General features: G+C 52.3%; 2 protein-coding genes across 3 annotated transcripts in view; one reads left to right on the top strand and one right to left on the bottom strand.

The window, feature by feature from the left end:
* Positions 1-6332, bottom strand: part of MAD2L2 (mitotic arrest deficient 2 like 2) — a 12434-nt gene extending 6102 nt beyond the window's left edge. The window contains exon 1 of one of the 2 annotated variants that reach the window (XM_069545725.1): positions 6237-6332. The gene's annotated coding sequence lies outside the window, so the exon portion shown is untranslated. Of the gene's footprint in view, positions 1-5890; positions 6149-6236 lie in introns of those variants that run through there. The other variant, XM_069545724.1, reaches the window with a different exon arrangement.
* The window catches only part of DRAXIN (dorsal inhibitory axon guidance protein), a 27198-nt gene continuing 8817 nt past the window's right edge, over positions 6240-24620 (top strand). Inside the window, exons 1-3 of the mRNA XM_069545726.1 lie at positions 6240-6339; positions 20997-21457; positions 24339-24526. Coding sequence (XP_069401827.1) covers positions 21037-21457; positions 24339-24526 — 609 coding nt within the window. The 5' untranslated portion in view covers positions 6240-6339; positions 20997-21036. The remainder of the gene's footprint in view (positions 6340-20996; positions 21458-24338; positions 24527-24620) is intronic.

The following is a 24620-nucleotide window of genomic DNA, read 5'->3' as shown; positions in this document are numbered from 1 at the left end:
GTCCGTGAACCAGCTCACTAAATTCTCAAAACAATTCCACTGCAACAGTTGCTATTATTGTCCCCGTTTTACAGATAAGCCAAACAAGGGTCAGAGGGGTGAAGTAACCTGCCCCAGTTACCTAGCTACTGGGGGAGGGTGTGGACACAGATGTCTTCTGCCACTTCACTTTATAGCCCAAATGTTCCCCAGAGGCATGGACTCTGGAAGGGCTGAGAGGATCCTGGGAAATAATATTAATATTAAAATAATTACTGACATGAACACCCACTATGTTTCAAGTACTGATTTCTTTAATTTTGTCATTAACAATAACAGCCAAGCCTCCATTTTACAGTCCTACCTCATAGATGGTAAAACTGCCTCAGAGATGTTTCCTAATTTGCCCAAATCACACAGCTGGAATACAAACCCAGTTCTGACTTCTACTCTAACTCCAGGGCTTCACCTTATTTGCAACTCCTTTATTTTACAGGTGGAAAAACCAAGGTCAGGGAAGTGGCTGTGGAGTTATGGACAACAGACCAGGGACAGAAATCTGGGGATCTTGTCTTTGACCTCCAGGGACACAAAAGCTTGTTAGAAATCCTGCCCATCTGTTGGTACACAGATCTAGCCAGGAAAGTTTACTGTTTACTGCTTAGTATCAGAAACCTGCACCCCTTTCACCCCAGATGCTTTCAAACCTGCCTTCACACATTTCATATGGCAGCGGTGATGGGGGAGAGAATAAGTAACCTGGCCCATTAAGCCAAAAATGCTAGCAAAGCATTTCTCAGAAGCAGTCCCAGGAAATCTGCATCAAAATCCCCGGGGAGCCTGTTAAACACTTGGAACCTGGGCTTCCCAGACCTATGAGATCAGTCGGGGTGCACAATAGGGCACTGGCCCTTTAACAAGCTCCCAGGGGCCTGATGCTGAAGAAGGTATGGGAATTGCAACCAACCTAATTGCTTAGGGAAAGTCTGCATTTCATAAAATTGCAATGTTTAACCCAATAGAATGAAGGATTTAATTTAGAAATGGTTGTGCCTGGCAGCATATTCTGGGCACAGCAATCCTTCCCAAGATCTGGAGACCCCGCCCACATCACATAGGAGAAGACCATTTCCATATGGAGCCAGCTGAGCAGCTCACTTGTTTGTAGGCAGGTGTCCCTTGGCTCCTTGAGACTTAATCACTGTGGATACTTGGGAAACTGGGGAAAATGAGTGTCCCTCTTTGCCCCTCCCAGAAGGCTGCTCAAGCATAATTTTCATTGGTAACAGAAAGTGGCAGTCTTAAGGGGGCAGTTCCTTGTGAAAAGTCCCTTAGGATGGAGCTCTAGGTAGCAGAAGCTCAGAGCCCAGTTACTCCTTCGGGGTGGCCTCCAAGGCACAGTGTAAGTGACCTGGGGACTCATGCCAGTGTTCCTTCCATTGACCCTAAGCTCCAGCCCCCTGCCCCAAGAAGACATAGTGCAAGCCACTCAGAGGTCTCCTGCCACACACAGCTAAAGAACTTCAGAGAAACCTTGGTAGACAAACACCCCAAAACTCACATTTTTCCAATGAGGATACTGAGGTCCAAACAGCTTTGTCTGACCCTGGGGTACCTACCTTGTCAACTAGAAACTGCATAAAAATACTTGTTTGGGGCTTTGGATTCAGAGCTAGCCATAAACAGAGGAAGGGGGGCTAGGAGACAGATGAGGAGGGATCAAACTAATCTGACTCCATCTCCCAAAAGGCCTCCATCTCATTTGTGAAATGAACGGGCTGGACAGATGTTCCCTAAACCTCTGATGACCTCGGGGTTCCAAAGGGGCCAAGACTGGGGATAGGCAGGGGCAGGGGGCCAAATCAGCATGGGACCATGAGAGAGTTCTATGAGAAGTCATCTGTCACTTCTGTCCACGTGGCATCTGATTTTTCGTATCTTAATCACATCAGCATGATGGATGGTCATGGGACCTAGATTACATTATGGAGTTAATGTATTACATTTTTGAATACCCATTTGCCGGGAGTCTGTTTTTCAAAGTTATTTCCATATTCTTCACCATAACGACAAGATGTAGGAGGGCACCTGGGAGGGAAGGGTAGATATTTAGGAGGAGAAAGAGCTTATTTGCCAACTGCAGCAGGTTCCTGAGGGTCTTCAATGGGAACAGAAAGAAACTCACTCCCTAGAGACATTTAAATTGAAACTGAGAGAAGATGGGATGTAAGAATTTTGCCAAGACTGCACAGACAAAGGAAGATTCCTGGGGTTCACTGAACAACACACAATGAACGAACAGGGTATAACAACAAGCAATGAAGTGTCCAGACCCCTAAGATGTTTCCTCTCATTCCCACCAGGATGATCACAGGACATATCATCCATCCCATCCCTGCCTAAGGTTCCCAGGACACCAGACACAGGAAGGCGGGAGGGGCCACAAGAGAGTCAGCCAAGTTTAGCCTGGTGACAATCCCACTGTCACCAGTGGACAGTGCTGACAGTGGGATTCACCACAATGTTCAGGAACCCAGCCAGCTGGGACGCCCCCTGAGCAGAGGCCCAGCCTCATTCATTCTCTGGGTTCAGCACCTCCCCAGTGCCTGGCCAGATCCAGGTTCTAAATGAACGTGTGTCCAGTGAGCAAATGGAAGAATCTGAAGGAATGAAATGATGGTGGATAGTGACTTACTGGCACTTGCCTGACATGAGTCCTTATTGAGTCCAGATGAAGAGCAAAGGCCTCTGATTTCAGTGGATGGGCTCTAGGTGGTGGTATGCAGAGAAGAGCTGCTTTCACAAACAAGCAAGAGCTGCAGAATGCACTCCCTACAGCGCCCCTCAAACCCTGCTGCAAGAGGCTGCTGCTTCTGTCCCTACCACTGCCCCTGAACCAGATGAATCTCGATGTCTTCATCTGTAAAACGGGATCGTGGTAGCACCAATTCCATAGAGTTGAGCAAGGAATATGTGTGATAATGTTTGTAAAAACACAAAGTGTAGAACGTCTGGCACATAAATACCCAATTAATGGCTGTCATGACAATGATATTAAGGTTGACACACACACACCACCTAAGCCCCTAGAGCAAACACTCTGGACCGGCCATCACGCCTTTCAAAACCCCATCCAAAGCATCCATAGCTGTGACCCTCTTGCTATTTTCATTTCCCCAGGCAGCAGGCAACCCCCCAAATGCCCTGAAGGGGGACACGCATCCTCATGGCCCAAGATGCCTAAAGATAAGGAGCTACAGCTGAAATCAGCGCCTCTCCCTACTCATCCGGCCTTCTGGTGTGAGGCCGGACTATGCAGCTGCCCCAGATCCTGGGGTCCACTGCTGACCTCAGACTCAGGTCAAAGCCCTGGCCTTAGCCCAGTAGCACTGGATGGTTTCCAATACATCACCAACCAGGGCAGAGCCCCCATGCCATTTCCTCCCCAAGGTTCTGCTGACTTTCTAGTGTCATTGATCCCCTTGTTGGTCAGGGGGACCTTACAGATAATTTCTTCTTGAACTTTGAAACTTTATTCACAGAAGTGCACAGAGACACTAACTGTTATTCACATTTTAGGGGTTGCTGGGCCCTCTGAAGTCATCCTGGACCACAGGGTAAGAGATCTTGATCCAGCTCAACTGTAACTTTTTAAAAATAACTGCTTTACTGAGATATAATTAAATAAATAATAAATATAATTCAATAAAGAATCCTTTTTAAAGCATGCAATTTGGTGGGTTTTAATATAGTCACAAAATTGTGCATCCATTGCCAATATCTAATTCTAGAACATTTTCTTTGCTCCAAATAGAAAAACCCACACACATATTGGCAGCCACTTTCCTACTCCCGCCTTCTCCCAACTCCTGGCAACCAACCCCTAGTCTACTTTCTGTCTCTATGGATTTGCCTATTCTGAACATTTCATGTAAATCACACAATACACAGCCTTTTATGTCTGGTCTGTTTCACATAGCATACTGTATTCAAGGTTCATCCAGATATTGGTACTTCATTCCTTTCTGTGGTCAAATAATATTCTACCACATGAATATACCACATTTTGTTTATTCACTCATCAGGCTATGGATATTTGAGTTGTTTCCACTTGTTTGAATGTTGGCCATTCAAACATGGAGAAACTGAGGCCCAGAGTCACAAAACCTGGATAGGACAGGATTCCAGACTTCTCCTAACACCTACCTTTCCCCACAGCATCACTCTGGGAGGGCCCAGAAAACAGAATCCAAAAGACCACCCTACCAATGAATATCCATCACAACAGCATTGGAACCAGAGGAGCCAATAATTCACTTCTGGTTCAGTTAATGCTGGGCCACAGCTTCATCCTGGACAGGGGGAATCATGCCCACTGTCCTCCTCCCAGGCCCAAGCTACCACTGCCTCTTTTCTGCCGCAGTTTCCAGCTGGTCTCCCTGCTTTTGTCCTTGCCAAATGCAGTCTATTCTTAACTTTGGGAATCAGAGCCAATTAGTTAAAACCTAAATAAAATTATGCAGGGTTTCCTTGGTGGCTCAGCGGTAAAGAGTCCGCCTACCAATGCAGATTGAATTCGGGTTCAATCCCAGGGTCAGGAAGATTCCTCTGGAGAAGGAAATGGCAACCCGCTCCAGTATTCTTGCCTGGGAAATCCCATGGACAGAGGAGTCTGGCAGGCTATACAGTCCATGGGGTCACAAAAGAGTAGAATATGACTTACCAACTAAACAACAAGTCAGATCATGTCTCTGCTCAGTTCATAACCCAGTCCATACTGGAGCCCAACAGGCTGACAATATTCCTATTAAAATAACAACAGTCGATAATTTTTCTAGATCATATCCTGTGGGGCCAGGACCTTAGGAACATTATCTCCTTACACAGCCACTGCACTTAATCCTTGATTCTTGAGAGTTAGGGCTAAGGGTGAGCTCAGAGAGGTTAGGCCACTTGAAGGAGAGGGGGAATGGCATCAGAAAAGGAGCCCAGGCATCTACCTGACTGTAGAGTGGAGCTCTTAAACCTCTGAGCCATAATTTGCCACCCTCCGGAGAAAGAAGACAGTCGAAATAGAGGCCACAGGGACAGCTCTGGGGGCCAGGCAAGACTGATGCTTCGCGCAAACCCGGCCCGCCCCACCGCTCTTTGATCTTTGCGATGCTGGTGGCGCCACTGACCCCGCCGTGAGTTATGGGGGCCGCGGGACCCATACATAGCATTCCTGGACTCCCAGGGTCGGCACTCTGTGAGTGATGAATGAGCCGGCCCCGAGCGCTGGCTTTGTCCTGCCTGGACCGGGTTTTGGAGCGTCAGACCTATTTTGGACCAGGCGTGGCAAGAGGCGCACTGTGTGTGTGTGTGTGTGTGTGTGTGTGTGTGGTAGGGGGACTGTCTTTTTCCCCTTTCCTCGCACTGTGTGTGTGTGTGTGTGTGTGTGTGAGGTAGGGGGACTGTCTTTTTCCCCTTCCCTCCCAGGGTGTGAGAGTGGGAAGGGGGCTCTAGTCCAGCCGTCAGTGCGCCCGAGTCTCATCTGATAACGCTTTTAAGACCCCCTAGAATCCCACATGGAAGAGCGACCCCTCCCAGAACCTCGCCCCCAACTCCGTTCACTTTCCGAGGCTGCAAAGGCCCCGCGGTGCCTGGTTCCGCCTTCCTCGTACCGGGCGTTTCTTCCTTCCCATTTGACAGCCTAGGCGGAATAATCCTTTTGGAGAACCGTCGGCCTTTGCTCGGCCAGACTCGCCGCAACTAAGCGCTCAGCCCCAATTCATTGTTGGGGTCCGCCAGGGACCCCCTGCCGCGGCCCTTTGTCGCCCGCTCCCGGACGGGCCGCTCCAGAGGCGCCACCGCTGCCCGCGCCCCGCCCGTCCCACGCGCCCCGGGCCGCGCTGAGGCGGCTCTTACGCACCGGGAGGAGTGGGCCCGCCTCTCCCGGTGCCCGCAAGGCCGCCCGGCTGCGCCCGCCTTTGTCTACCTTCTTTGTCTGCCCCGCGCCCTCGCGGCGGCGGCGGCGGCTAGGCCTCTGGGGAGCCGGACCGGAACGCCGAGCGCAGCTGGCAAGGGCGCGCTGGCCGGGAGCGTGCTGGGCCCGGCTCGGCCCAGGGCTGCCCCTCGGCTGGGGGCAGCGGAGCGCTCTCCCCGCCACCCCTCCCTCTCCCCTCCCCGTGTTCCCGCCCCCTTCCCTCCCGCCCGCCCCCCTCCCCCTTCCCTCCAGCCCGGCTCAGCCTCGGCACATCCTCCTGCCGCCCGCGCACCTCTCCTCGAGGTCCTGGCTTCGCGGCTCTGCCCTCTGCTGCGCTCGGCTTCCGCGGGCGCTCGGCCGCGAGCCCCTCGGCCCCCGCCCCGCGGGTCAGACAGGTAAGGCATGGCCTTGGCCCGCCCCCGGCCCCGCCCTCCCGCCTCACCTAGTTGCGCGCCCGGACAAAGGTGGGCTACCTGGAGCGCTCAGGAGCCAGGCGCGCTGGGGACTGAGGCTGGAAGTGAGGATGCTGCTTTCTTCCCTGTCCTCCCGGCCCTCGGACACGTCGGTCGGTGGGTCCGCCGCCTCCTCTCCTCGAGGCGTCTCCCCTCAGCTCCTGGCTCTGCTCCGGAGCTCCTCGTCTGCCCACCTTCCTCCGGTCACCGACTTTTCCACGTTCTGACACTGCCTCGCGTGAGCCCTCGCCTCGCTCTCCCGGACTCATTTTTCGCCCACTCTCCTCCTCCGCACTAGCCTTCTCGCTGTGGGATCCGGTCTCTCTTTGTCTCTCTGTCTCTGAGTCTCCGGGTGGTCTCTCGGGCTGAGGATCCCAGTCTGACGTTGTTTGAAGAAGCTCGAAAGACTCCCCGAGCCCCGGGCAGAGCTGGCAGGAGTGTCCTCGGCTTTTAGCAAGGCTACCTACGGGGCTGGAGTGTGCGCAGGGAGAGGGAGGCTCTAGGTGCGCCCCGGCCCGGGCCCTCCCATCCCGACCCGGGTCAATTCCACGCCCTAGTGATCCCGACGGCGCTGGGCTAGGTCTTCTGGCCCCGGTTCAGGCCCTCTCCCTGCCCACTGCCTGCTTTTCTCCAGCCGCGCACCGGGGGCTCAGGCGCTGTGAGGGAACCAGGTTTGAGACGTGAGGCCTCTTGGGTTCCCGCCAAGTCCTCCCTTGCTCCACCGGGTGCTCCCTCGGCCCTCGCCTCGGTCTGCTCTCTCTTGCTCAGAGCACTCTTCCATGCTGCCCACCTCCCAGCCTGGTGGCATGGAAGAAGTGCCGTAGTGTTGGTTCAGTACCGCTCCGGAGTCAGGCAGACGGAGCCCGAGGGACAGATCCTGGACAAAGGAACGTACTTCTCTGAGCCTCAGTGTCCCCTTGATAACTCGGGGATAATAGCACCGACCTACAGGGATGTGTGTGGAAACGGTGAAAAACCGTATGGAATGTCAGCGCAGCACGCACTGGGTGGCCATGGGTGATTCTACAGTCTCTGGGTGGGTGGGGACGAGGCTCCACAGAAAGGGGGAAACGGATCCAAAATTCAAGGCTTAGAGACCCTGAAAAGAAACCTGACTATGGCCCCTCCCCTATCACAATCACCTCCCCCTACACACTCTTCCAGGCACTCTTCTCTCTTTCTCTCCCTCCTCTTCTCTCCTTGTCCTAAAATCAGAGCTTAAAAATCAGAATAAAAAGGGCCTCTGCTTTCAAAGTGAGATCAGTGTGGCTGTTGATGTTGCCAACAGCTGGTCATTGATTGAGAGACATCCGTGTGCCTCATTGCCAATTCCGAATCTCCATCTTGCACCCATTTCTTTTTTATTGTTTTTTAAAAATACGTATTTATTTGGCTGCACCGGGTTGTAGTTGCCGCATGTGGGATTGAGTTCCCTGACGAGGGATGGAACCTGAACCCCCTGCATTGGGAGTGCAGAGTCTTAGCTACTGGACCACCAGGGAAGTCCCTCTATTTCTTTTTCAGTGTCTCTCACTTACAAGCCACTTCCTTTCCGCGGGGGGGGGGGGGGGGGGGGGGGGGGGATTGTCTTTTGGATCCTGAACCTGCTGGGGAATCACTCAAACCCTCTGACCATCTGTGTCATCATGACAGGTGGCACACGACTCCAGGAGTCAGGCAGCGATGTGGACTTAGTGGCATAATGCGGGCAACTTTATAACATCTCCTGACTGGCAGGTTCTAGATTCTCCTAGCTGAGTTTTTCAGCCCCAGCCAGGACTGGCAACCAGAGCCTTTCTCTTTAGAGAGGGAAGAATGGGACTGAGAACACACACACCCACACATATACCGTCCAGACTCCTGTTCACCATCCTTCCTGCCACTTTCACTGCCTTCCTCTATCCCTAACCCCCTCAATGGCTCCTTGTTTCCACTGAAGTAACAACCTTGCCTGCCTCCCACCACGCCCCCATCAGCATCAGAGTTTTCGGCCATGATAGAAGGCTGACCGTCTCCATGCCCTGATGGACTCTGAACTCTTCCCTCTATCTGAAATGTCTCCCCTTGCAGGCCAAGGTCAGATGGCCCGTCCTGTGGGAAGCCCTCCTGCTCCCCCTTTGCCTCCCTGTCTCTCCTGGGCTGCACTTCCCTGGGCAGCGTGGGTCTTGTTCCACTTATGGTCCCAGTGCCTGAGACACAGCAGGTGCTCTGTCCATATTTGTTCTGATGAATGGAATCCTTGGCTAAGGGGACAGGGATGAAAATTGCAAACCACAGGTTATCCCTGGGTTCCACTGGGTCCTGCTGGCCAGGCCAGGGGCAGAGTGGGCTCTAGAGCAAAGGACCAGAGCTGGGGCAGTTGGAGAGGGAGCAATTCTCCTGGAAAGTCCCTGTGGCACCAGGGCCTCTGCATGCCTCCAGAAGTTGAGGATGACTTTTGTGCCTGATTGTAGCAGAGGTAATAGACCAGACAGGGAAGCAGCTGCCTGAATTCAGCAGACTAGCTTAGCAGCTCTGTGGCCTGCACCTTCACTTGTTTCAGCCAGAAACGTGACAGAGCAGAGATTTTGCATCCTGGCCTCCCTGATTCCGCATTCTGAGGTGAGCAAGAGCTGGGCATGTTCCTGGAGTGGAGAGGAGTCATCGGGCATCACTCCACTCGCTCCTTCAGGTGAGATTCCCTTCTCTTGCTGCTCCATGCCCTCTGCTTGTCCAACCCAGCTCTTCCTCTCAAGGGGGCCAGTGGAGCACACGTCTTCCCAGGAAAGACCCTGCCCCCACGCCAGGTCCCAGCTTTGGCAGCCACCCACCCCCCAACTACAATACCATGGCCTGACATTGACTGTCTGAGACACTTCCCTGAGTGGGTATGGGGGCACAAGTACTAGAATCCAGAGCAGCTGCGATGATATAATTGCAGAACCTCAAGTTTTTAGGAGCCCCCTCTGTGCCAGCCTCTGGGGTAAGGCCCCATTTTGTCATATCTAAAAGTCAGAGCTTCAGCACTGGTATTAGTTACTGAGTAAGCAGGAGACATCAAGGTCAAAATGTGGCCTTTGAAGTCAGGTGGCCACAAGTTCAAATCCCCACTCTCCCATTCACTCTACTGTGTAAGCTTGAGCAAATCCTTCAAATCTTTGTCCTGATGTTGATCCACTGTTACTGTCATTATTACCTGAAAAATATTGTCCACTTCAAGGGGCTAAATTAGATAATACACATAAAGCCCTAGGTCTTAAGAATAGTCGATGCCCTATAAATAATACCCAAACAAACACTGACTTTTCAGATGTGGGACTGAAGCCCAGAAAGGTTAGTTGGCTTGCCCAGGGTCACACAGCTATTAAATGCTGGAGCCAGGATGCACAGCCAGGCTTGCTTGACTCCAGGTGTCTTCCTACCCGACACTGGCCTCTTCCAGAACTGACAGCAGGCATTCTATCACTTGATGATTAAGTGATGGGTCCAACAAAATTGTCTGGGAACCAAGATAATGACATTTGGGGGATGAGGGCACCAAGGGGATGGCTTAGGAGAGGAGGAAGAGGGCTGGCCAGTACCTGTAATGTACCAGGAGATGATAGGACTCCACCCACCTTCCCCCCTCCAAATAATACCCTTACATAGAATTTTTTGAGGTGTGAGGCCTTGGGAGGGTGGGAATTCCCAAGGCTGCTGATGGAAAAAATAAAAGCAGATGGAGCTGCCCCTGTGGAGAAGCCAAACCTCATTTGCCAAGACAATGGTCCCCTCCAGGCAGGCCTGGGCCTGTGCTGACCTGCCCCACCGAAGCCATCAATCACCCCACTGAGGACTGAGGACGGGGCTACCTGTGTCCACCCCCCACACATGCAGGCACAGATGCACGAACACTTCAGGAACCCACCCCCACGCCCCACGCCCGCTCTTCCCCCTCCTCATAATTACAGCAGCTACTGCTTATTGCACCCTTACTGGGTACCACTCACTGTATACCTTTACCTCCCTTCATTCTCAAAACCTCCAGCATTTTACAGGAGAGGAAACTGAGGCTCAGAGGGGTTAAATGATTTGACCGGGGTCACACATTTTCGCTCTGTTCAGGGGGCTCTCCCATGGCTCGGATAATGGGTTTGGATTGACATGTGTGTGTTTGAATCAGTAATAATTATGTCTGTGCCTCCCTCTGTCACTGGGCCTGTGGCCTCCCTGCTGGGTCACAGTGGGGACCTCTAGATGGCAAAGAATGTGTTTTTACCCACAGATTAGAAGCTCCGTCCAGCAGAGTTTTCCCCATGTCCTGGGAATATCCGAGGCCAGAGTTGTGGGTCCCCTTGCAGCCTGGGAAATCCCTAAGGGAAGCAGTCAGGTCTCCCCCATTAGACTGGAGGCTTCCTGGGGCAGAGGCTGCCTTTGTTACTCAAACCAGAGCTCCCTGAGGACAGCAGCTGTGTCTCATCAGTCTTAGAGTCCTCCAAGGTGAGACCTAGATCTTCCTTGTTAACCGTCAGAGCTCCCCAGGGCAGGGCTTCTGTCCCAGTCAGAGTTTACTGGCAGTTTCCAGAAGCAGGGACCAGGTGCTCAGACTGGAGCATCTTCTCTTGCATGGCACTCAGGCCCTGCACCCAGAGGGGATCGGCAGGTGTTGACTACCTGATGTTACTCTCCATCCTGGTGCTGCATGGTCAAGAAGCAGAATTCCCTGTGTGAGACCAGGTTGGCAGATCTGTGAGGGATGGGTGGGACTCTGGCTGTTCTGAGGCCTGGGGAGGGGCTGACAGGCTCCTTCCTGTTGAACAGGTGTCACTTTAAGGGTGCAGAGCCTCTGAGAGGCAGGGTAGATGGGTAGGGACTAGCTCAGGACTGTCAGGCTCAACCAGCCAACAAGCACCCTCCACCTAGGGCAGCTGTTTCAAGTCTCACCCCCAACACCCCCCAGTAAGCTCATCTTTGCTACCTTCCCACCCACCTATACTGCCTGAGTTCCTTCCATACCTAGAAATGTCCCCTCCCCCAAACACACAGAAGTTCGAATTTCCTAAATAGTCAAATCTCATGCCAGGTTAATAATCCCATTTCACAGACAGAGAAATTATGACTCATGATGAGGTGTGATGGTGGGAGGAATTGTGGGAGGCACTAGAGAGGCAAACTCTGGTCCCAAATTGCCTTAGGAGGAGCCCAGCTGGTGAAATTAAGATCCAGCTCCCCCTCCTCCACCCTCACTGAGGACAGAACTATTTTGTGACTATTTATTTATTTGTTTATTTTTGGCTGTGCTGGTTCTTTGTTGCTGCACGAGCTTTTCTCTAGTTGCAGCGAGCAGGGGCTACTCTCCAGCTGAGTTGTGTGGGCTTTTCATTGCTGTGACTTCTCTTCCTACAGAGCATGAACTCTAGGGCAAGCGGGCTTCAGTAGTTGTGGCTCTGGGCATTAGAGCACAGGCTCAATAGCTGTGACACACAGGCTTAGTTGCCCCAAGGCATGTGGGTTCTTCCTGGACCAGGGATCGAACCCATGTCTCCTGCACTGGCAGGCAGATTCTTTACCACTGAGCTACCAAGGAAGCCTAACACAACTATTTTGATTGAACAATTACAACTTCTCATTTTCCAGCCCTGGGGGAATCAGCTCCCCTTAAAGAAGATAGGAATCTGCTCCTAGGGAACCAGGACCTCTAAGACCCCCACCCCCAACTGGAATTCCAGATTTGTGGAGCTGACTGCCCAGTGGCCCCACTGTTCTAAGAGCAGAAGGGGGGACTTGAGGATGGCCATCTCCACTGTTCAATTCCAACCATTTCAGGAAGTGTATGACGGAATCATGAGGAGGCGTCAGAGGGAAGAGTCTGGCCGATTAGTCCCAAGTTAGAGCATTCCTTCTAACAAAGTCTGTCCTGAGCACTACTGAGTTGGGGTTCTGGGCTTACAAACACTGCCCCTGGGGCTCCCAGGTGTGAGAGTGAGGCAAAAGTTCTTCGTGTGTAAAGGAGCTGATCTCTGTCTGTTCTATGTGTTGTGGAAATGTCCCCTGAAGAGTTTTAAGCTGGAAAGCTAGTGATTGGATTTGTCCTTCTGATCACAAAGCTGAAAATGTTCTGGTAATAAGCCAGGGCCCAGGGCAGACAGCAGCACCGGAAGTTGTCTGGGTTATTGGAAACATGGCAGGGAACGTGGCATGGCAGGGAATGCGGCACCCACTTGGAGCCCAGTGTGACCTGAGACTGCTGCTCTGAAGGACAGAATTCAGCCCCTTAGGGTCAGGATCCCCAGAGGGGAATGGTGAGATGCCCAGAAGGCCACAAAACCCCAGACCCACTTCTCCCATGAGCTGGGAGGACTCAACACCTGAGCCCAAGAATACTGACTCCCAGACTACCCCAGAGTAAGGCTGGGTTCTCTCAAGGGAACAAGATCCCCATGGAGATGTTTCTTGACTTCTCAAGGGTAGAGGTCTCTTCTAGTCCAGGTTTAGCAGAAGGCAGCTACCTTCCAGTTTCTTTCTTTCTTCTGTTTATTTTATTTAATATTGGCTGCACTGGGTCTTTGTTGCTGCGTGCAAGCTTTTTCTAGTTGCAGTGAGCTGGGGCTTCTCCCTAGTAGCAATGCTCGGGCTTCTCATTGCAAGGGCTTCTCTTGTTGCAGAGCTTGGGCTCTAGGGTAGGCGGGCTTCAATAGTTGCACCTCGTGGGCTCTGTAGTTGTGGCACACAGGCTTAGTTGCCCTGCGGTGTGTTGGAACTTTGTTCCCCGACCAGGGATCAAACCTGTGTCCCCTGCCTTGGCAGGTGGATTCCTAACTTGACCACCAGGGAAGCCCCGACCTTCCAATCTCTTATGAGTTAAAGAGGGTTAGACTGTTTCTGTGTGGAGCATCATTTTAAGACCTGAGCTGTGGCCAGGGATGTGGCAGGAATTAGAACCCTTCTCTCTCCATTTCCCTGACCCCCCAGCACTGTGCACCCCTTTCTGAGGAGCCCTTGAAAGATAGGTGCCCCAGTCATCCCAGAGACCCCAGTGCTGGTCTCAGGATGTCCATCCCAGCAGCTCGGTGGATTAGGATCTCACCTGTGCTGGAGGTTAGGCATGATTCAAGAGGTGGCCAGAGCAAGGCAGAGCTCCTCCAAAATCAAGTGAGAGGGAGGGCTGGCCCAGGAGTGAACTTCTTATCATCACACATAATTGTGTTTTATTTTGTCTCTCTCTCTCTCTCTCTCTTTTTTTTTTTTTTGGCAAGGAGCTTGTGGGAGCTTAGTCCCAGCCAAATATTGGACCCATGCTCTCCGAAATGAAAGTGCAGAGTCCTAACCACTGGACCATCAGGGAAGTCCCACATATTGTCTTTGAACATTCACAGATATGTCCTGTGAATTCATGCTGCTTTGACACTTGTCCCTGGCCCCTGGGGGCTCACTGCAGAACCAGGAGAATATGAGGTGTCATCCCTCCCCACAGGGGGCTGTCAGGTGGATGGGAAAACAGATGGAGGATCTTGTCACCATGGATCATAAGTTCCCAGGCTCCCTTGGCAGAGGGCCCTAGAGACCACTTAATCTAACTAATCTACTAATCCAGTAGTCTGCTTCCACTATGCTTCCCATCTGTCTTATTTATTTATTTATTGAGCAGTGCCGATCATTTCCCATGAAATCTTATCCATAATCCCAGGTGTTCAGTTGCTGAGTTGTGCCCAACTCTTTGTGACCCCATGGACTGCAGCATGCAAGACTTCCTTGTCCTTCACGATCTCCCAGAGTTTGCTCAAACTCATGTTCACTGAGTCGGTGGTGCCATTCAAGCATCTCTTCCCCTGTTGCCCCCTTCTCCTGCTGCTCTCAATCTTTCCCAGCATCAGAGTCTTTTCTCGTGGGTCGGCTCTTCACATCAGGTATCCAAAGTATTGGAGCTTCAGCATCAGTCCTTCCAATGAATATTCAGGGTTGATTACCTTTAGGATTGACTGGTTTGATCTCTTTGCAGTCCAAAGGACTCTCAAGAGTCTTTTCTAGCACCAAAGTTCATAAACATCAATTCTTCTGTGCTCAGCCTTCTTTATGGTCCAGCTCTCACATCCATACACGACTTTTAGAAAACCATAGCTTTGACTATATGGACTTTTGTCAGCAAAGTGATGTCCCTGCTTTTTAACATGCTGTCTAGTTTTGTCATAGCTTTTCTTTGTCTTTTAATTTCATGGCTACAGTCACCATCCAAAGTGATTTTGGAGCACAAGAAAATAAAGTCTGTCACTGTTTCCATTTTTTCCCCATATTTGCCATGAAGTGATGGGACCAGATGCCATGATCTTAGTTTTTTGAATGTTGAGTTTTAAGTCAGACTTTTCCCTCTCCTCTTTTACCTTCAACAAGAGGCTCTTTAATCTCAGTACTAAGACCAAAAAAGGCATGATTTTAAGAGCAGTGTGGCACCCCACCACCACCACTAATTTCTTCCCCAAATCAAAATTTTTTTCTATCTCATGAAGATACAACTTCAAGCCCTACTTTCACGACTGTCTTCAGCTTCTCCTCCTTGGAGGTGCTGTGCAACCTCTGTTACGCCCAATGTTCCATACTGCCTACTTCAAAGTAAATCAGTGACAAAAAGAGAAGCTATCCTCAATGGCATAAAAGAAGACAGTGGATGTCAGTTGCGTTTGTCAGTATGAAGTGGAGCCTCTAACTGGCTTTGGTTGTTGGTGCCCAGAAAATCCTGGAGAGTGTAAATAAGTCATAGCAAATGTCAACAGTTCTTTTATTTTTTTTTTTCCCCAGCTGATTTATTTATTTATTTATTTATTTATTTTTATTTTTAGTTTTTTATTTTTTACATTTTAAAATCTTTAATTCTTACATGCATTCCCAAACATGAACCCCCCTCCCACCTCCCTCCCCATAACATCTTTCTCAACAGTTCTTTTAAACTGCTCACATTTCATCCCTGGAACACTCTTCACTGACCCAGGAGAAGCCCAAGTTATGGTGGGGCTGTGCCCGAGTTAAAATTGGGTAGAGAACGCATTTGAGAGTGGCTGTTGCTTCCCAGGTGATGCTAGTGGTAAAGAACCTGCCTGCCAATGCAGGAGACATAAGAGACGTGGGTTGGATCCCTGGGTTGGGATGATCCCCTAGAAGAGGCATGGCAACCCACTCCAGTATTCTTCCCTGGAGAATCCCATGGTCAGAGAAACCTGGCAGGCTACAGACCACAGGGTCACAAAGAGATGGACACGATTGAAGTTTACCTACAGTATGGGCTTCCCTAATAGTTCAGTTGGTAAAGAATCTGCCTACAATGCAGGAGATCCTGGTTTGATTCCTGGGTTGGGAAGATGCCCTGGAGAAGGAGTAGGCTACCCACTCCAATATTCTTGAGCTTCCCTTGTGGCTCAGCTGGTAAAGAATCCTGCAATGTGGGAGACCTGGCTTGGGAAGATCCTCTACAGAAGGTAAAGGGTACCCACTCCAGTATTCTGACCTAGAAAATTCCATGGACTGTATAGTCCATGGGGTCACAAAGAGTCAGACACGACTGAGCGACTTGCAGCTTGCAAAATAGTTTTAAAACATTTAAAAATTAAGGCTAGAATCAAATGCTTAGAGAATCCCTGAAACATGTCTATGAAATATGGTGGCTCAAATGTATCACTTTCGCACTCAAGATGGAGATCCAGGGTGAAAGGGTGGGGGTTGATAGCTAAGATTTCTCAATGGGTGGTTGTCTGGCTCACAGCCTGGACGGAGTGTCATAACCCCTCAGCTCCATCAGAGCCTCACTGATATCCCTGGCTTGGGATTCCCATCTAACCCTCTTCAGCCAGCCCTGCTCCCACCTCCCACCCCCATCCTGCCGCCCTCTCCCCTCCAACCCATCAAACATTGGGTGAGCTAATCAGTAAAGGAGGAATTCAGGCCCCACAGTTGTCTGCCAGGCGGGTAGGCAGGAGGCTCCGCCTAGTCTCCTGGCCCCTAAATGCAAGGCTGTTGTGGGGAGAGGGGGTGGGGGCTCAGGAGTCAAAGCAGGCTCCAGACTCCATTAACTGCCTTCATTTGCATGTGACACTGCATCCCTGCGGGCTTCTGGATGGAGACCTCGCTGGCAGTTTAACTCCACACAGTATGGGAACAGGATGAGGGCTTGAAACAAACCCCTTCCTCCTCCTTTGTCAGTTTCCTCTTCTCAGCTGCCAGAGCCTGGCCTGGCTCCTGGGCCCTGACTGCACTCACAGCAATGGCAGGAGATTACATGGGAGAGGCAAGCAACCCCCCACTGAAGCTCAGAGGAGGGGTGAGGGGGTGCGAGGACTGACTGTCCGTGTGTGCTGGGTGCAGACCCTGAGGTGGAGCTTTATCACTCACTAGCGGTGTCACCTTGTGCTTGTGGCTCACTCTCCCAGAGCCCCTGTTTTCTCATTTTAAAAATACGGAGAACGACCTGCCATATGCAGGGCAGTTGAGAGGATGCAATAAAAAATGGATGAAATAAGCTTGTAAGAGCCTGGCTTCCCAGCCGCTCAGGGAATGGCAGCTCCTATGGTGACAATTGCTCTAGCTTCGTTTCGTTTTTAAGGAGCCACTATTAGATCTCTGTTGTGAGAGAGCTATCTCTGGGTGTGGATGGTCCTTCTGTCCCTCAAGTGCTGCCGAGTGTCCCTAGTCCTAAGTAAACCAGACCCAGGCCAAGAAGAGTAGGTTTTGTGTGCAAACCATAGGCAGAACCATCCAGGGCTGATGGGGACCCCGGGGAGACGGGACACCTGCTGCCGCTTCTCTCCTGGCTGCTTGGTGCCTTGGGAGGCAGCCTCCAACTGGCCTCCCGAGCGGCAGAAATGGATCAGAGCCCTCATCACTGTGGATCCTTGGCACGACTTCTGTAGCAGCCCGCGTTTCCTAAGCGGCTCTTTGCCAGATTGGCATCTTGGCTGCTGCACTGTGCCAAGATTCAAGTACAAATCCTGCGGGCTTGGAAAGAGGACTCCATGCTGTCTTCAGGGCAAAGAGGCTCTGGGATCCCCAGCTCTCAGTCCAGCATGCTCTCTCTCTCTCATTCTCTGAGATCATTTCCTGCTGGACCAATCCTGCTGTCACACACACACATTCAGACACAAACACTCAGACACACACAGACACAGACACACATACTCAGACTCACACACACACTCAGACACACACATTCACACACACACTCAGACACACACACAGACACACACTCAGACACATACACACTCAGACATACACACTCAGACACACACACACTCAGACACACACACTCAGACACATACACACACTCAGACACACACATTCACACACCCTCCCTGGGAATTTATGTATGATCTTGGGCTCAGGTATCAGTTTGATTCCATTCTGATCCTTAGCTGTTGTTTAGTCTCTTACGGTGTCCAACTCTTTGAGTCTCCATAGCTCGCCAGGCTCCTCTGTCCATGGGATTTCCCAGGCAGGAATATTGGAGTGGGTTGCCATTTCCTACTCCAGGGGATCTTCCTGACCTGATGATCAAACCCTCATCTCCTGCATTGGCAGGTGGGTTCTTTACCACTGAGCCACCAGGGAAGCCCAAAGTTATAAGTGCCTATTATTTGCAGAGCCTTGTAAATGTGACAGAAACAGAGGGAAAAGGGGGACAGAACTTCCTGTCTAGTTGGGGGTCTGATTGGTCCAGCCGGAAATGATCTGGGCAGAGCTGTGTGGCATCCCTGAGGAGGGAACTGTATCTCAGTTCCCACTAGAGAAGGCTTTCTGTCAGAGGGGACATTTGGGACAAGTCCCAGAGGACAGGAAGGATTTCCATAGAGTAGCATGAACGAGAGTAGAGAGACAAGAAAGATTCGGGGTGGCGGTGTTCGAGGCCCAGGAAATAATCTCTATTGGCTGTGATGGGAAGGAAATAGAAGGCAGGGCTGCACAATTAGGCTGGGGTCATGTTACACAAGATCTTGAGTGCCAAGGTGGGGAGTCTGTGGTTAAATGGGAAGGGAACTAGGAGCCAGGGGAACTGGGAGCCAGGGGACAGTTGTAAGCAAGATCAGAGTAGCTTGGCAGCAGTATGGGCTGGGGCCAGGGGCAGGATGGTACTGATAAAAGTCTGAGGAAGGGGATGGCCCGCATGCTGAAATCCTCCCTTTCCTGCTTCAGGTTGGCCCCATACATGATTTGTGGGGTGCAAAGCGGCAGGGAACAAAGATGGCACTGAAGTTGGGGTTCCTGGGTACAGTGAACAGACCCATGGTCACCAGCAAGGGCTTGGTATCAGGACTTCATTGGGAGAGATGGCAAGTGCGGATAGGGTCATGATGCAGGGGGTTGTCTAAGGTTGGGGTAGGGCTGGGCTTCAGCTCCTGGCTCTGCGGGGGAGATGCTGTCCTCTGGAACTAGTGCCAGGGCTGGTCATTGAGCTCAGAGGCCAGTTCTGAGTCATTGATTGGCCTCATGTGTGTCCACAAGGACAGCAAGCTGCCCCTACATGACATGGGGCTGCTCACTCCTCACCCCTCTGCCAAGACTCATCTGGTCTCTTGCCTGCACTGTTTGGGTAACTCACCTTGCTCCTCTCTACCCTCAAGATGGAGGGATTCTACTCCCTCCCCAATGTCCCAAAGGTTCCCTGTCGATGGAGGCGCTCTGTGGGTTTCTCCCAGGCTGTCCATGTGATGTCCTCGCAGGACAGAAGTGGGGGCTGGGTGGTGGACAGCATCCAACACAGACTCCACCTCCTTCAGTCACAGCGAGAGGAAGGTGGAGTCTGGTAAATGCAACCTGGCATCTGCCTGAGGCTTGGAAATAGGGTTTGAAGGGTCCCCCAGAGCAGAACAATGCTTGACTGACAAGCTCCTCAAAGGGCCCCTCCTCCTCCCACCTGGCTGCCTCTGGAGTGCAGGCCCGCCTGAGCACCGGCCTCCAGGGCTCTCATTATGGAAAGGCTAGGGGTGAGGCTGGCGGGGCAGAGCCTAGGGCAGTGGAGGCCAGGGCCCGAGCCTCCCCGGGGACTAGGACATGCCAGGCGGGAACGAAGGGAAGGAAGGGAGGCCAGTGACCAGGCAAGGTTGGGGAGGAGCTGTTTCTCTCCCTCTGCTTCCCCCCCCCCGACTCCTCCCCAAGCAGGTCAGCCTGCCCTCCCCGCCCGCTTCAAGGGCCCCTCACTTGGGGTTAGCTAACAGTGAACCTGGGACGGGATGGCCATGGCAGAGCCTGCAGGAACTGAGGGGGCTGGAGGGAGAGCTGCTGGCCGAGGTTCCCAGGCCACCAACCTTTCCTCAGCCCTGGGCAATTACAAGGCCACAAATCACAAGGAAACGGTTGTGTAAGCACCTTTGCGAGCTTAATGGAATATGCAGGCAACCCGAGGAGGCCATAAAAATTCAATCAGCCCAGCTAACCTGGTGCCCAACTCGCCTGGGATGTGGTGAGGCTGGTGGGGTCGAGGGGAGAAGGGAAGACTGTTGGGGAGGGGAAGGGACATCCCCACTGTCCCCCAGCCACACTTCTCCTGAGCCTTAGCTCCAAGTTCTTCTGGAACATTCGGGAATTTTGACCCTTCCCCCAGTGCAAAAAGGGGAGCAGTGAGGTCCCATGAGATGCCCCCACTTCCAGTGCAGAAGAACAGGCTGTCCCCAGGGGAGGTCAGAGGTAGTTCACCCCACCCTGCAGGGTCAGAGTCCAGCCTCCAAAGCGCCTCCTGGCCCCCGGCTCTGGGAGGGACAGTTCCGGCCCTGTCAGAACCTGCCTGGAACTTGGAGGAAGAGAGAAGGCAAGGCTGGGCTGTCTGGGAACAGTACGTGGGGGCTCAGGGCACAGGCTTAGCAATGACTAAATGTCACTTACTCCATGTGACTCACCCTCTCTGAGCCTTAATTTCCACTTCAGAAAATAATAGGCGCCACTTCAGAGAGTCGACAAAAGGACCAAGTGATAGAAACGCACACCAAGCGCAGAACACGATTCTCTCTTACAGCATGTGCTCAAATGCTTTTATTCATTTGTTTGATTTTAGGCTTTGAGTCAAGTCTCTGGGACTATAAGCCTATTTCTGAGCTTGGAGGGACTCAGCTCATTCCTGGAATCTTAGCCCAAGGCAGAGGTTTGCGCAGAAGAAAGGAATCTAGACTGGAACCTGGGTGTTTCTTAAAACTACTGAAACTCAGGGATTCTCAGCTTCAGCACTGTGGTCTTTCTGGGCCAGGACAGTCCTGTGCATTGCAGGGTGTTTAGCAGCATCCCTGGCCTCCACCCAGTAAAGTCGGTAGTGCTGCCTAGTTTGGGCTACCTAAAATGCTTCCAGATGTTGCCAAATGTACCCTGGGTGGGGGGAAGGTCAAAGTCCCCCTCCACCCCTGTTGAAACAGACTGCACTATAGCAGTGTGAGTTAGGGGGGGACAGCCCTGGTGGTCCAGAGGTTAAGACTGCGTGCTTCCATTGCAGGGGGCATGGGTTCGATCCCTGGTTGGGAAACTAAGATCCCGTATGCCTTGCGGCATGGCTAACAGGTAAATAAATAAAAATAAATGTAAGTAAGCAACTTATAAAAGAAGAGTGTGAATGAGAGGACTGTGGATGTGGAGGAGGAGGGCTGCAGAGCTGCCCCCTCATGGTCCTACTTTTCTTGCAGGAAGAAGCCCTCAGCTGGGCCCACCACCCACGCTGCCCCCATGCTGCTCCTCACCCTCCTCCTGCTCTTGGAGCTGAGCCTGGCAGGTTCCCTGGGTCCCGGAAGCTCTGCTCAGATCCTGCCGGAGAATCACATCGACCTCTCGGGACCAGCACTGTGGATGCCTCAGGCCAGCCACCACCGTCGGCGGGGACTCGGCAAGAAAGAGCAGGGCCCAGGCACACCTGGCTGGACCCAGGATGGGGCTGTGGTCACTGCCACCAGGCAGGCCTCCAGGCTCCCAAGGGCAGAGGGGCTGCTGCATGGGCCAAGTCCTGCAGGCCTGCTGCAGGACAAAGGTCTGCTCCGGGGGCTGACTCGGCCCTACCCCGAGAAGGAGAGCCGGGCTCCAGGGTCAGAGAGGGTGAAGAAACGAGGCAGGGAGCACAAGAGACGGAAGGAGAGGTTGAGGCTGCACAGAGGTAGCTGGAGGTCTGCGAGGGGGTGGGGCCCTACAATGGGGGGAGGAGGACAGTCGGGGAAGGGGATCAGACCCAAATGACCAAGGGGATGGACTTCAGGTGACAGACGTGGAGGCTGGAGGTGGGGTCAATGGCAGGAGCTTCCTGGGAGGACAACTGGATGCCCCAAAGAGGGCAGGTAGTGGACCCTCAGAGGAAGAGAGGGGTCTCACTAGATTCAGAGGGATCTGGTGAGAAGAGGTGCTGGGAAAGGCTGGGGTCAGGGTGGAGCAGGGGAGGAAGAGAAGAATATGTGGCCATAGAAGCTCAGTCTTATCTATAGATCATCCTCCTGATTCAGGAAGTTCTACCTTGTGTCTGACCTAAATCCATCCTATTGTAAGTCCTAAGCAGAGATGGGACAATTTGGTGCCTCCCAAGCACATCACTTAATCAGCGCTGAAACACAGAGCAGAGCCTAAGAGCTTAGACTCTGAAGAGCTTAGACTCTGAATTGCCCCAATTCATATTCTGGCTCCACGACCTCCTGGCACGTCACCTTCCTGTGCCTTGGTTTCTGCAAAGTGAAGGCAAGGCCCCCTCTATCCTCATGGTAGACTCAGAGAAATTTTGCTATCTGGAGTACCTAGAACAGTGTCTGCCATTTGGCAGGGGCCACAGCAGTCGTTGTTTCTATTCAATAGTTAATTCTCAACTTTCTCTCGATGCTGAATCCATCCATGTCCTCTGACCTGGACATGGCTTACCCAAGGAGAGCGGTCACGTCCTTATTTCTCCTGCCTCTGCCCTGTTTGTTGATGGAGTTTCCTCCCCATCCTTCTTTGTTGTTGTTGCTCAGTCACTCAGTCATGTCTGACTCTTTGTGACCCCATGGACTGCAGCATGCCAGGCTTCCTGTCCTTCACTATCTCCCAGAGCCTGCTCAAACTCATGTCCATTGAGCTAGTGATGCCATCCAACCATCTCATCCTCTATCATCCCCTTCTCCTCTTGCCCTCAATTTTTCCCAGGGTCTTTTCCACTGTGTTGGCTCTTTGCATCAGGTGGCCAAAGAATCGGAGCTTCAGCTTCAGCATCAGTCCTTCCAATGAAATATTCAGGGTTGATTTCCTTTAGGATTGACTGGGTTTGATCTCCTTGCTGTCCAAGAGACTCTCAATAGTCCAACCTCCCTACCTTCCTTCATGTTCCTTTCATGTTCCCAAATCCCCTGTGAGCTCCAGACTCCCCGAAACATGTTTCAGCATCTCCACCCAGCTGACCCCTCCCCAGTCTCCCCTGGCGAGAGCCCAGGCAGGCAGCCTCAGCTTCAAGTCTCTTTGTGTGACAAGACTGCCTCTAGGGGCGGGCCAAGAGCTGCAGGCATAGATGGGGGCGGGCTTCTGCAGGAAGTGGGTGATGGAGCCTCCAGCCCCCTTTTCTCCTGCAAACAACTGAGGCTTGTTTCCCTGCCAGGCCCACTGAAACCCCTCAGGTGGACAGAACACAGTCAGAAGAGGGGGGCCCAGCTTAGATTCTCAGCCTCCCACCCCTGGGGATCATGTGTCAGGTTGGTGTGAGGGTGGTAACATCCTTGATGCCAAACTGGAAGGCATACACCCTGCATGGACTCAACCCAGCCCAGCTCCAGTCCTGGCTCCAGTGGACCAACGGGGCCCTCCCACAAGAGTGAGTGAGTGGAGGAGGGGACAGTGGCCATCTAGAGCTCAGGCTGGATTCATCTCAGGAGGGTAGGGTGGCCCCAATGGACCCAACCAACCTTAAAGTCAGCTCTTGTCAGAAAAAGAGGCAAGCATAAGCGTGGGCCCTCTAGCTTTTCTTGATGCCTCCTGGCTCCTGTGTGCGTGTATGTGTTAGTCACTCAGTCGTGTCCTAGTCTTTGTGACCCTATGGACTGTAGCCCAACAGGCTTCTCTGTCCATGGAATTTTCCAGGCAAGAATCCTGGAATGGATTGCCTTTTTATTCTCCAGGGAAACCTCCTGACCCAGGGGTTGAACCCAGGTCTCCCGCATTGCAGGCAGACTCTACCGACTGAATCACCAGGGAAGCTGGTTCCTGACCACCCCTCAACCCTGCACACTTTCCCCCTCACACTCATCCTACCCCATGCCCGTGTAACTTGGAAGGCGGCATCAGTGGTTAAAAGTATTGATTCTGCATTAGATGGACCTGGATTTAAATTCAGATTTCAATACTTACTGGCTGTGCACCCTCAGACAAGTCACCTAACCTCCTTGTGCTTTAGTTTCCTTCCCTGTAGATGAGACTGAAAGAGTACCTACCTTCCAGAGCTCCTGCAAAGGTTAGGTGAAATAACGCTTATAAATCAGGACCCAGCATGCAACATGGTCCCAGCTGCAGCATGTGCTCAGCAAGCAGGGTCATCATCACCATGTAGGGAGCTCTCACTTCCGAGCCTTCTCAAAGGCCTCTCCCCTCTGCAATGCCTCTCAGCCTCATCACCTTATTCCCCTACTCAAACTTCACCTCCTCCAGGAAGCCTTCCATGGTTAATCCTACAAACTTCACCTCCTCCAGGAAACCTTCCATGGTTCATCTTACTGGTTTCCATTCGTTGCACTTACATCCCTGGCTGCACTCCATCAAGCTGAACTTGGAGTTGCTGGAATGTTGTTTTAGAGGGAGAATCCCCAACAACACTGCAAGTTCATCCTAGACATTCCCCCTTATCATGCCCCCAGCCTCCTGTTTCCAGCCACCTCCCCAGGAGGGTGGGCAGCAGGGATGCTGGTTGAGCCAATAACTTGTTCTATGATTCCTGCTGCCCCCTAGCTTGCAGCAAAAACTGCGGGTCCTGCTGTGGCTGATAGGGGGTGATGAGCAGATAAAGTCGCTGTGTTCCCTGCTCCTTGTCTCAGGCCGAGCTTTGGTCAGAGGCCCCAGCTCCCTGATGAAGAAGGCAGAGCTCTCAGAAGACCAGTCCCCGGAGGCTTCGATGGAGGAATCCTCCACCAGCCTGGCCCCCACCATACTTTACCTCACCACCTTTGAGGCACCTGCCACCGAAGAGTCCCTGATCCTTCCCGTCACATCCCTGTGGCCCCAGGTAAGGGGCTGGAAGGGTCCTTGGGGTGACCTCATGCAAACCCCTCCTAGTACCTTTAGGGAGACTGAGGCACAGGGGCGGGAGGGAGTTGGTC

This window comes from Ovis canadensis, chromosome 12 (genome assembly GCF_042477335.2).
Source record: "Ovis canadensis isolate MfBH-ARS-UI-01 breed Bighorn chromosome 12, ARS-UI_OviCan_v2, whole genome shotgun sequence".
In the NCBI taxonomy this organism is placed as follows: domain Eukaryota; kingdom Metazoa; phylum Chordata; class Mammalia; order Artiodactyla; family Bovidae; genus Ovis; species Ovis canadensis.
This window is presented reverse-complemented; position numbering and strand designations above follow the sequence as displayed.